The 12,879-nt window shown below is 35.0% G+C and overlaps 1 protein-coding gene across 2 annotated transcripts in view; it reads right to left on the minus strand.

Annotated features, from left to right (window-relative positions):
• LOC135218434 (very long chain fatty acid elongase AAEL008004-like) overlaps positions 1–12,879 on the minus strand; it is a 91,048-nt gene that overhangs the window by 24,066 nt on the left and 54,103 nt on the right. The window contains exon 4 of one of the 2 annotated variants that reach the window (XM_064254745.1): positions 3,484–3,564. In XM_064254745.1, the coding sequence (XP_064110815.1) occupies positions 3,484–3,564 (81 nt within the window). Of the gene's footprint in view, positions 1–3,483; positions 3,565–5,592; positions 5,674–12,879 lie in introns of both variants that reach the window. The other variant, XM_064254744.1, reaches the window with a different exon arrangement.

A 12,879-nucleotide genomic window follows, 5' to 3' on the forward strand; every position in this document is an offset into this window, starting at 1 on the left:
TTGGTGATATCTACACAAATTATTTAATAAAATAAGATATTAATTATAATAGCAATTATTTTCCAAAAGAAGTACTTCACATACCACCTCAACATAATGGACAGTTTGGGATCTGGCCTCTCAATAAGTAAAACCAGTAATATAAGCTACATGACACCCAAGAGTTGGTCTAGCAATCTTGTCAAAATCTGTCTCATTATTTCTTCCCTCTTGCTATGTAGCATTATTTCACTGAAAGTTGTGAGGAAGGTCTTGTAAGCTTGCAAGTTTAGTAATGAATGCAACAGCACAGGCAGGAATAATAATAATAAAAAAATATAAACACTGCATATCAGTGTGACTGTGCATTTGTCCTTCTATTTTATACTGAGCAAGCAGCTACTGTTTTGTATTGCATTTTATTAGCATCTTGAACGAGCAGCTACTGTTTTGTATTGCATTTTAGCATTTTGCAATAAAAATCTAAAAAAATGTAAGAAAACATTTCATCCACTTATGCAACGTGTATGTGTGCAAGGCTTATTAAAGATACACGTACAGTATTACAAAAATACTATTGTTACTCAATATGACATACAAAAATTTACAAATTCTTTGCACTGTCCAAAACATGCCATAAGCTACTTGAGCTTAGGCTATTGTATATTATTGCTTGAAACTCTGGGTAAATTTGAAATACACTATAGTATTTACAAATCTACACAACCCAATTTTATTAAGGGATATTAACGTTATCAAAATGCAGTAAAATAACGATACATAATGCAAAAGAGACAGAGGGAGGAAAAAGACAGACCAATAGATAGACATTCACACAAGTTCAATTTACATGCAATCATCAGACAAACTGAGAAAATAGAAAACTAAATTCAATTATTTTTCACTACAGTATTAATGACAGCATATATATGCTGTCATTCGTACCATAGCAAAAAATCATTAAATTATTGTAGACATTCTCAAGCTCATTTGTAGATTAAAAGTGAACTGTACTATTTTCATTACCAATTATATGAATGTCTGTCAGCTTACGTACTCTTTATTTTATGTGCTGTGTATTGTTATTTTAGCATGGTACAGTACATACCTGAATTTCAGAAATAACTGCAATGATTTGATATAGGGTTTTCATATTTACAATTATAAACAACAACAAAAGTTAGTAATGAGACACCAGTGATTGTGTAGGAAGCACGATTTAAAAAAATTACAACTAGTATTTGTGCTACTTGTAGTATGTTTAAGTGTATCTCTGTATGAAAGTGCAATTTTTTTTACCTAGAGTTGCATATTCTCCACAATTATTGTAGAGATTGGATTCTGGTTTGCGTCAATGGATTCAGACGTAAAAACCAGAAAGTGTTTAGTTGCCAAGTAATTTATCCTGCAATGGCTTGGATTCATATTTGTTAGCAAATTTACCAAATTTATTTATTAAGTCAAAAGAGTTTGTTTGTTTGTGTTTGTATGGTGTTCTTACGTTGCATGGAGCCAGTGGTTATTCAGCAACGGGACCAACGGCTTTACGTGACTTCCGAACCACGTCGAGAGTGAACTTCTATCACCAGAAATACACATCTCTCACTCCTAAATGGAATGGCCGAGAATCAAACTCGCGACCACAAGGGTGGGATGCCATGCCACCACCATACCAACCACGCCACCGGGGCGCTGAAGTCAAAAGAGTGCCAGGAGACACAATAGAATATGAAGTAATCATTCTCTTGCCAGGGATACAAGTTCGGGTGATGAAATCTGGAACAAAGGTGAAGACCCTAGACTTCCAGCTGATCAGTATGTCTTAAGCAAGGTTCATGGGGTTCACTAACTTGCCTGGTTAAGGCACATGCAATCAAAAATAATCTCAAAAGCTAGATTCCTACTACAAATCTATGTAAGAGTTTGATGGTAATTTCTCGGCAATGAAAATATGTATCGGTAATGTTCGAACCCTAGTTGCTATCTCTGTACAATAAAATTGCAAAGCAACAAAACCAAAATTCTTTGCTGCTATATGAATTTCCCATAACCCATCAAAAAACAGCTGCATCAGTCTAATTAACCCTTAATGGACAGCAGGGCTCTCATGATCCCTAATATTGCATATGAAACGCCCTAGTTCAGCTCATAAGAGTACTGTCATTCTGTGCCATAATCTTTGAACAAATTTTGCGCAAAAACATTCTCGAATGGTCCATAAACAACTTATGGTAATTCATATGGCAATACGTACTAAAACCTCAGTTTAGGATACGAGGGAGATTAGCAAGACCTGGTATTTTAGGGGGGAATGTACCACATCTCCCCATCCTTGCGCACCTTGTATCTATTTACCCATAAATATACTCAGGGATTTGTGTTCGTTTTAGTTCCTATCCTTTTTTATAGTTTCCCAGCTGTAACTGTAATTTTACAAAATAAAAATTATTACAAAGGACATGTATAACTTGCTAAAATAAGCATATTTTTATGAGTGTCATAGAAAAGGAGGCCCGGGTTGGAAATATTCACTTTCAACTTCACATGGAAGGTACAGAATTTTGTTTTTATTCCACATACATTGCATATCTTCCTCTTTAAAGCGATTTTATTTTTTAAATTGGCCAACCTTAAAGCCTGCACAGTCTTGGGGCATCGTTAATGTATATTGAGCCCCGACTATAAGAATTAAAAAACAAAAATATATTTTCAAGGTGTTATCTTCCTGACTAAATATTGTATGACAATGTGAATAACTAATCATGTACTGGTCTACAAACTGTAAGAGATTAGAATAAACACCTACAAAAATTTCTCAAATTTCTAATTGCAGTAGTACAATTTAATGTAATATACGGAAATAACATTCACTGTAGTAAAATAAAATTCAAAAGAAAAATGAATGAGCTTGAAGTATGCGTTTGACAGCTTCTATGAGCTGGTGAACAAAACAGCACTATGCTTCTCTGATATTTTATACAACCATGAACTATTTTCATGCATTTCATGGATAGAAAATACCAACCAAAACAAAATCTAATGGCACCAAGATTCTTTACATCACATGCATCTTATCTGGTTAAATTTGTACAATTTGTATTTTTTGTAACTAAAAGGAAAATGAGTAGTCTTATGAAAAGAAAGTAAATATTCCAACCATCCTACATGCAAAATTCTTAGTAAATCAAAGCAATTTGATGCCATTAGATCTCCTCTAAGCCATATGTAATTACTGCAAAGGTCACAGCATACATTAGCTGTAGTGCAACACCGTTACTTTAGGATGTAGACTAAATTCACCACTTAAATATACAATTAGAGGGTAAATGTTCATACCAGTATTTATTGCAAAAAAATAAAATAAAAAATAAATAAAATAAAATAAAATAAAAATATTATTTCCAACTATGACAGCATTTACAGTATTAAATATCTTCAACCCCATAGCTGTTAAAATTTGCAGACTAAAAAAAAAGATTGGATGCAAGCCTTCAGTTAGCTTACCCTGGTGGCAATAGGGTTTTCCGAGTAGTCGACTGGCTGGCAACGGTAGGAGTAGCCCCGGAACCATCCGCCCATTCCAAACTGTAACCAAATAATGTTATGCATGCACTAAGGTACAGCCACTTTTATACCATTATATAGACCTTTCCTGCAGATCATCAGGATCTGGTACAGTGGTAGGTAAGAGTACCTTAGTTCAAAGATAGACATGAAAAATAAGGTACAGTAGACACAGTTTGCAGGTCTTCTCATAATTTCCTGGATATTTGCAGTTTTCCTTATCTTTTGCCACTGAGTAACCAAATAAAACATAGTTTGTGTTCCATATAAATGTTTTCAGTGCACATACATATCATATACTGTAATATATATATTTATATATATATATACATATATATATATATATATACACTATATGTATGTATATGTGTATATACATAATAAAAATCATGCTCGCCATTCATACTAAGCAGAGTCACCTTTCATGAAAAAGCGTCTGATACGGTACGTATATAGAAAATGTAAGTGAACATATCACTGGAGAAAGTAAAGGTCACAGTAGAAGCAAAAACACAACAAAAAAGGCTGAACCTGAAATATCAAAATAATTTCAATTATCCTTGTGGAAACAAGACTTAAAATACAGCAACAAACACAAGACAGTCGATAAAGAAGTGAATGGACGTAGACAAACAATTACGTACAGCCCACACAACAGACTGAAAAACATGCAATTATCCTAAACATAAAAAGCATCAAGATTATAAAGCTACATTCACTAGATGCTGCCAAAGTATGATTCACCAGTGACTACCCTCATAATAACCACAATATCACACAACCCCTAAGATTCACACCTCAATATACAGACAAGCTCTAACTCTTAGCATCAGAATAACAAATACTGTATACTGCCATAAGCAGCAAAATTCTGATCTCCAAATATCCACATGGACTGTAAGAGTGTCTGTAATAAAGTTACTAAACTGTCATGACAATACTGGGATGATTGTGTACATAATGTCGATAAATGTTTAGTCACATCAATAAAATTATCTTAAGTTCTGCACTGTGTGGGATGATGTGGTCAACACAGCCTTCTGCCTCTTCAGGTGATATTCAATAAAATCTTTATTTTGTTGTGTCTGGAGTGGGCAATGTTAAATATTGAACAGGGTTAGGTTTGTTATATCTAGAGTAATCTTGTCTTTTTGCATTTATAATACCATACAAAAAAAAAAGAAAAACCCTCAAAATAACAAAACGCATAAATGAACACCACAGGTATGGTGTTATCAGCAGCATCTTTTTTACGATCTTTTGTGCATTCATATTTAAGCATCCATTTTAACTTTTAATCAATAAATTGTGCTATACTTTAAATATAATAAACTTCATGCATTTGTTAACTACAATGCTAATGTACTATTTTACGTGAATTGTCCCTTAGAGTATTTTAATTTTTTAAAATTAATAACATGATCACAATTACATACAATACATGGTTAAATGCAACACGATATTCTGAAATACTGTACTGTACAACATAAACCCTACTGTGAAAAGGTTCTAACCACAAATTCAAGCCCTGTGCAATAGAGTATAAATTGCTAATAGTGTTTTTTATGTGTTCATTGAATTTTTAAAGACTTCATACAGACTAAATCATTAGCCAAACACAGCCATACATATTTATATGCCTCTTTATTTCAAGACATATAAATATGTAAGCAATGAATTTTTATTGATAAGTAAAAACTGCAGGATGTGGTTTTAATCTTTCAACAGAAGGTAGGTCATGACATATCAAGTTGTGAGTGAGTGACGGCAGTTCTGGGTCAAATGTCGGACATCGTTCTCCTCTTCGGTCAGTATCATGCCAGTCGTGCTTTTACCTGAAGTTTCTATTATCATCATATGTGTTTCTGCAAATTCTGACCTGAGCTGTTTAAAAAAAAAAGGCTACAAATCTGGAAAAGTATTTCTTTAAGTCACCTACCTAAAGGCCCAACGGCAACAATCCTACTAGACCTATACAACAACAAATGGCTTACATAAAGCCAATACTTTGTATTCCCGTCTTTGATTGACCACCTCAATATGACTTACACGTATGGCAGATGGATTGTTGGAGTAATCAACTGGCTGACAGCGAAATGAATACCCCGTGAACCATCCACCCATTCCAACCTGTAATTAGCCAGGTCAAGAGGCCATATTTAAAGAAGATTAGAATATAATGACTTTATTAATATGAACCAACCGTGGGGAATTTATCCTTTCGCCTGGAATTTACTTTTGAGATGATTCAAACAGTGGTAAAAAAACACACACACACACACACAAATGCAATGCAGTCACACAACTTAAGAGCAAGCTAAATAACATAAACCTAAAAAACTATTTCAAACAAAAGATAAATTATGAAAAGATATAAGACAAAACTGAGTTTTTTTATATTCCAAATTATGAGATATTGTACCTTTAAAATTCAAAATTACATTGTGTTCCAGTCAATGTATTCCAGTCAATTTAATTTACATCAGCATCCAGAGACAGTGCACTTTAACATTCCCAAAAATAATTCATTTCTAAAAAACTTATTAAAACTTTTAACCTTAAAAAAATCTAAGTGTCTATTTGCTACCAAAAGTCACAGACATTCATATAGTAAAACTAATAAACAAACTATCTTAACCTGTTACTGGCTTTCAAGAAAATAATGGTATAGCAACTTATTACTGAAATTTTCACTTATAATTTTAACAAAATTGCATTTCTGGATTCACTTGCAGTCTGGATTTGCTATGAATAAATTTTAAAATGAATCTATGATTTTGAGAACAAAAAGTAATCTCTATAATGAACAATGGCATTTAACAAAGTTCTTTGAACTACAAAAAATACTTCTGGGTTAACCAGCAGTACTTGGATGTAAAAGGCTTTACAGTACTATAAAAATTACATTTTGTAATATTTCAACTTTCAATTAACCAGTTCCAAAAATATTAAGTACAGTAACTATATTCTAATATGGCATAAATTTTTTCATATATGTTATAATTAATAATCCTCTAAAAGGCTGTGAATCAACATCCTTAAGGTACTTAACTGCATCCTTATCACTAAGATACAAGAGGTAACAAAGTAGGGAATTACGTAATTAATTCCTCATCATTTAAATGCCTATGTACCTTCTCAATACGTACTGGGATATAGCAGTTATATGTGATAATATAGCTTACTATAAGCAGAAACTGATGCTGCCATTTTAATGTCAGCCAAGTTTCCCTAAAATTACTATACACAATATCCATTTATCAGTGAAGGTTCAAATGTATGATGCAATCACTCCATTTTAATTATAATTATGCAATCACTTCAGATCACGTCTATGAAATCCACACACTTCATACTATGCCTACAAAAACCTATTAAGTCATTACCAATTCCCATTACAGCTAAAAAGCAGTCATTACAGGACAAACACAGCTGTAATTTGGAGGGAGCTGTATTACGCAAGCAGAAATTTACCTTGTCAAGTCTCAAATCTTCTTCTATTCAATGTCCCTTGTACAACAGTGTGTAATGGGCAACAAAAAATTGCTTATATCATCAATCAGAGTACTATACTGTTAAACACAAATATGCCTAGATGTGCCCAAAACATTCCCAGGTTCATGTGTCTTTTGTATTTCAAGACAGAAGGTGGTAGTCTCACTAAGCATGTGGCCACTGGATCCTCAGATATTTCTCAATCACTTTCCTAATATTTTGTGCAAACTGAAGCAGCATATGCTTGAAGATGATAGGAGGACATTCACTGTGATTAAATTCCAAAAGTCTCCGTCTCTTGACAGTGCCCTGCATGAGAGGTGTAGACAATTTATAATGAAGTGGAAGATATAAGTTCAGAGTGCAGATGCTTGAGAAGCATCTACCAGTTCAGGAGACTACTACTCCATAAGACAATACAGTGGACCCCCCGTATTCGCGGGGGATGCGTACCAGACCCCCCCGTGAATAGTTAGAATCCGCGAATGTTTGGAACCCCTATAAAAATGCTAAAAACAGCCTATTTTGTTAGTAAAACTCAAGAAAAACCCACTAAAAATTTTCATACATGGTTTTTTTAATAGTTTTATCACAAAGAGAGCATTTTATGATGAAATTCATAAAAAAAACCAGGAATTTGTGGATATTTATCATAGAAAAATACTGCGAATGCGCGAATTTTCCGCGAATAATGCAGGGAAACGTTCCCGAGAGAAATCCGCAAATGTGTGAGTCCGCGAATCTGGAGAACGCGAATACGGGGGGTCCACTGTACTCCTTTAGCTAGAAGTGAGCTATCAGAATCATTTATCTGTTTTTGAATCATTTATCTGTTTTTGAAAGTTGAGGGCCTCTCCGATACTTGTTTGATAAGGCTGAACAGGAAAGATGGAAATGTTGAGGTCATCCCAAGGATAAGTGTCATTGCTTTCCTTATTTGCCAGGTTGAATAAGTTGAACAGTACAGGGGGAGCTTGTGGTCAAGACTTATCAAACACAGATTTACCCACAGAATGCTCCACAGATGCCAAAGAACCTTGTATATAGTACCTGAATTTAGTGACTACTCCAAAGCAGGACCAGCTTTACCCTACTAAGACCATTCACTATCACATTTTACCTTACTGGGGGCAAACCATGCTACACTGAACTTGTTCGTCTCTACTAAAAGACTGAGTATCAGCTGAAACAAAGTTTCAGATTGTGTGCAGCCCTGATGCCGTAAGTATGACACTGTTGTTGAGTTGTCAGTCACCATACCATCAACTCTTCTTCTTGTCAAGAGTTGAGGAACATTTGAAGGCTTAAGAAAATTCCCTTTAACTCTTAACAAACACTGACTCATAGAAAAAATGCTAGTCACCCTTTTTACCTAAATCTTAGAGGAAGAGATTGTCCTGGCTGGTAGGTTCTCCATTAGGTGCCATTTGCTGTTTGAAGTACAATTATGTATTCACAACATACAAAATTGTGGCCCTTCCACTGTAGCTAAGATCTCAGCGGGCTCCTCTAGATAATCAGACTCAGGGACATATGCTTAACATTAAGTTTGATGGAGAAAGGAGATTGAAGAGGTCCTGATTACTAATTCTTAATTCTAGTTACAAAATCAGAGAGGATTAATAACTCCATTCTAATGTAAGTCAGTGTTCAACTTAGTGACAGCTCTATGCTCCTGGCCTTACCAACATCTAATGACTTGGCCCCCTTAGTAATCGACAACTTGATGGTTCCCAAAATTGATTCCTGCATGATGGATAAGGTGAGGAACTTCCAAAGAAACCACACTATAATACATGTATCTATCGAGATAAGTGTGAAAATAAGGGATAATGAACCTGTAAAGAACAACCTTGAATCTTATTGAAGCAGCATAGCTTTTGATTCAGAAGTGAAAACTAGTGAGGGGGAGCTGTAAGTCATGTTATGCCCTTTACTGATTTCTTGTCTTTACTCCAAATTTGTGCATAACAGGCAGTCCCCGGTTATCAGTGATCTTGGTCAATGGCGACCCGGTTTTATGGTGCTTGTCTAGCTCCGTAAAATCTGTCATTTATGGCGCCATGGGGGGGCAAGTTTCGGTTATCGCTGGCAAAAGGTGCCGATAATAGAATTATGGGGCCAAAACACACCTAACAGAGGCGCTATTAACCAAAACTTGGTGGCATAAGCTCCATAAATTGCAGTTTCGGTTAATGGCGGTTTTCGCTTAACAGCATCCTGCTGAGAACGGGAATTCTCCCCCCCACCCCAACAATAACCAGGGACTGTCTGTACTGACTATGCCTGAGATAGCAATGGTTGGTGAAAAATCACACAAAAGCTTTGCTGGGTTGCCTTTGCTAGACTCACTTAAGCTAACTGGTTAAAGATTCCTCCTTGATTTATGAGAAAGCTCCTACATTGAGATCTCACACACACAGTCAAGACTCTGAAAAGGAAGCTTCATCTTTTTAAAGTCATGACTCTCTCTTAATTGTTTTCATCCGAATGTTTTACAGTCCTTTGAAGAGTTAAAATGTATATTCTTGGTGTGGTAAGGGTCAAGGGTACTTATGGCATGGGCATTTTCAGTGTAGATGACAACTCATGGGAAGCTGGAGCCCTTGGTGTACTGTCAAGTGATCAGCTATTTTCCTTCCCACTGGAACCAAACTGATCTCTTGTAACTATGACTGCTTCCTCCTCTTCCTCCGTTATGAGACAAAAAAGCCACTAGCAGAGCTACATCACTGGAGGAAAGCTACGACAAAGAGATATACAAAACTTTTTTTTTTATGGCGAAGACTACTACTATCCCTGAAGAAGAGAGCTGGTCAACTGCTTCTCTGTGGTTGGTGCCCATGGGGAAGGCAAACAGGGTTCAAAAACAATTACATATTCTCACTCAATAAATCTTAAGGTTGAGTAACACCCTTTAGCTTCTTCTAAATCATCAAGGAAAAAAGAAACTTAACTTGCTCTTGCCCCTGTTGCCCTTAGCACAATACCTTGAAGATTCACATTCAGTTTCTTCCTCACTTCTGAGAACACTGAAGTGATACATTCTGAAATAAATTATAATTCAGAGAAAAAGGGAGAATGAATTAGCAATAAACACTGGAATAGCAATCCTCTGTAGGAAAGGGCAGTAGACATACCGAGGATCCAAAAGGCACATGCCTAGTCACACTACTCAATGTCCAAAAAAAAGGCGATCCTGGGAATATTCAGGGAACAAAATACGGGCTAAAATATGATTTCTGAGGTTATGAAGACGCAAACATTGATTCAAACTTTCAACATTCACACATTTTATTATACTCTCACTCATGAGATTGTTTGTGATGTAAAGTACTACTAAACACTCTTTATCAATAATTACTGTATATATTTTATTTCATCATGGTGTAGCCCTATAATATCTGTACTTGGTATTAATATGTACTCCAGTTACCCTGGCTAAGGTAATGAACATGCCAGGGGATAATTAATTATGAAGAAGACCTTTTGTATTATATATAAAGAAAAGCAATGCAATTAAAACATGAAAATTATGGTTAAATCTATTACTACAAATTCTGAACTGCAAACTTCCTGAAATATAGAATATATTGTACTAGCAGATAAGCTCATAATATTGATATAATCACTTTTAAAAAATGAAAAATATTGATAAAATCATCTTTTAAAACTGAAAAAGATTATCCATTACTAAGGTACAACAGGAAAGCTCCACAAATTATCAAAAGAAGGAAGAAATCTCTTCCACTGTAAAATATGAGCAAATATTTAAGTAAATTTTCATATAAGCACCAAAAATATCATAAAAACATTTGATAGAGAAAAATATCAAAATTTTTAAAGTAAATTGTATTTTTCCTACCTATACAAACCCGAAGTGTAATTCCTATAGTAAAGGACTGAGGGTTTGTATATTGCGTAGGAACAAAAGCTGATTAAATGTGATACTCATCAAAACTTACATATGAAATATCACTGATTTGGTTATACCAAACCTTCAATTTTTAGTAATATAAATACTCACACTCCATCATCAGCCAGCTTCTTGAGTGAAAAAGAATAGATCAAGACTCATATTTAGATGCTATCAACTTGACAGTACCAAACACCTAATAAACATAAAAGGCATAACACACCACTGCATGACTAATGCTGCTTCTCATACGAGGTTTTCATTTACCCCTCATTCTTGGTTGAGTCTCTATTCTCATAGTCTATGGTAAAATTTGACTGCCATTGCAAGCATTGCACTACATTTCTGTTAAGGTTTCTGTTAACTGCTGATTTACTTTGTACTGAATGAAAATGATGGAATACAGTAGTTAAATCCTGCTCATTTGAGAAAAACATAATGCTGACAAAGCAGCTAAATGAATGGCATACTGCTTGAAAGGAACCTAAAAAGTAAAACAAATTAAACCAACAGACAAAGTTATAGAATTCATTTAAATGAGTGTCACTGTGAAGTAATCTTGGCATATTTTTACACAGGTTTTATGATAAATAATCTACTTAACCCAGCCCAGAAATGTAGAGCATTCTTTACATAGATCCAAGTGTGGCAAGCATACCATAATGCTTTCAAGGATCTAGTTAAACCAGAATGACTTCAAATATGGCTGACATTAACTAAGTTGCCAAAATTCTTCCTGACTTATAATCTGGCTATAGTTTATCTGCCTCCCTCATCAATTCAGGGTTTGTTAATCCAGTCATACAATACCACTTTATATCTCTTATGGGCTACCCAGAACAAGAGACTGTTCCAGGACAATGTTGACTTAATCTACAATCTGGCATCACACGAGGAGTCTAACACTATTCTTTATCTCATTGTATCATTTATTTCTATTAGTGATTCTGGGCTACATTTTGGTCATTTTACTGTACATAATTCATTTCAAAGATCTGAAACTAAATCATCCTTCCCCTACCCTGTGATCAAAACAGTTTAATGTATGATCTCAATTCTAAATTTGTAATTTTTTTTTTACAACAAATCATCCCTTTCTGTAGTAAAATTTCAGTTCTTTCACTAATTTTCGTCTTCTTAGTTAGGAACATAGAACAATATTGTTAATTTGTTTACCACATCTGACCTGGTATAAAGTGTGGCAATGCAACTGCCATATCTATATTTGATATCCCAACTGAGGTTAGGGTTTTATGAATCACCGCTTGGAAAAGTGGAAAACTCTAAAACATGATAGTATATATATTCTATACTCAATACTATCACCCTTAACTCCTGGTAAGATTTTTCAGTTGCACACAGATTTATAACCAGTGCTTTTCTCATAAGCATCCTTTGCATCTACAGTGGAACCTCTACATACGAAAGTCCCTACGTACAAAAAATTCAGGTTACGAAAGCAAAGACGAAGATTCTTTTGCTTCTGTATACGATAATAATTCAGGTTGCGAAAGGGTTAAGTCCGAGATTCACCCGGGGCCACTGAGAACAATTTTAAAACCAGCGCGCCGCCAATTCAGTAGACTCACCACCATCCTCCCACTCTCCCATTGGTTCCTGATACTAGTCATCGTCGTAAGATCCTGCTCTCCTATTGGTCAGCATCTGTCCCATCATGCCTCTATGTAAAGGCGTTCACTGACCATTTTTTGCGGCAGCGTTATCGTAAACACCTGAAATTCGTTCGTTTACATATATTTCGTTTGTTAACGTAAATTCGTGTTAGTGATTTCGCTTTCGTTGTACTGTAAGTTACTTTATCGTGTTGTGTGTGAACTTAATTACTTTCGTTATTAGCCATGGGTCCCAAGAATGTTGCTGAAGTTCACGGAAAGAAGAGGATGCTTTCTATGGAGAATGACGAT

Source organism: Macrobrachium nipponense, chromosome 9 (assembly GCF_015104395.2).
Source record: "Macrobrachium nipponense isolate FS-2020 chromosome 9, ASM1510439v2, whole genome shotgun sequence".
In the NCBI taxonomy this organism is placed as follows: Eukaryota; Metazoa; Arthropoda; class Malacostraca; order Decapoda; family Palaemonidae; genus Macrobrachium; species Macrobrachium nipponense.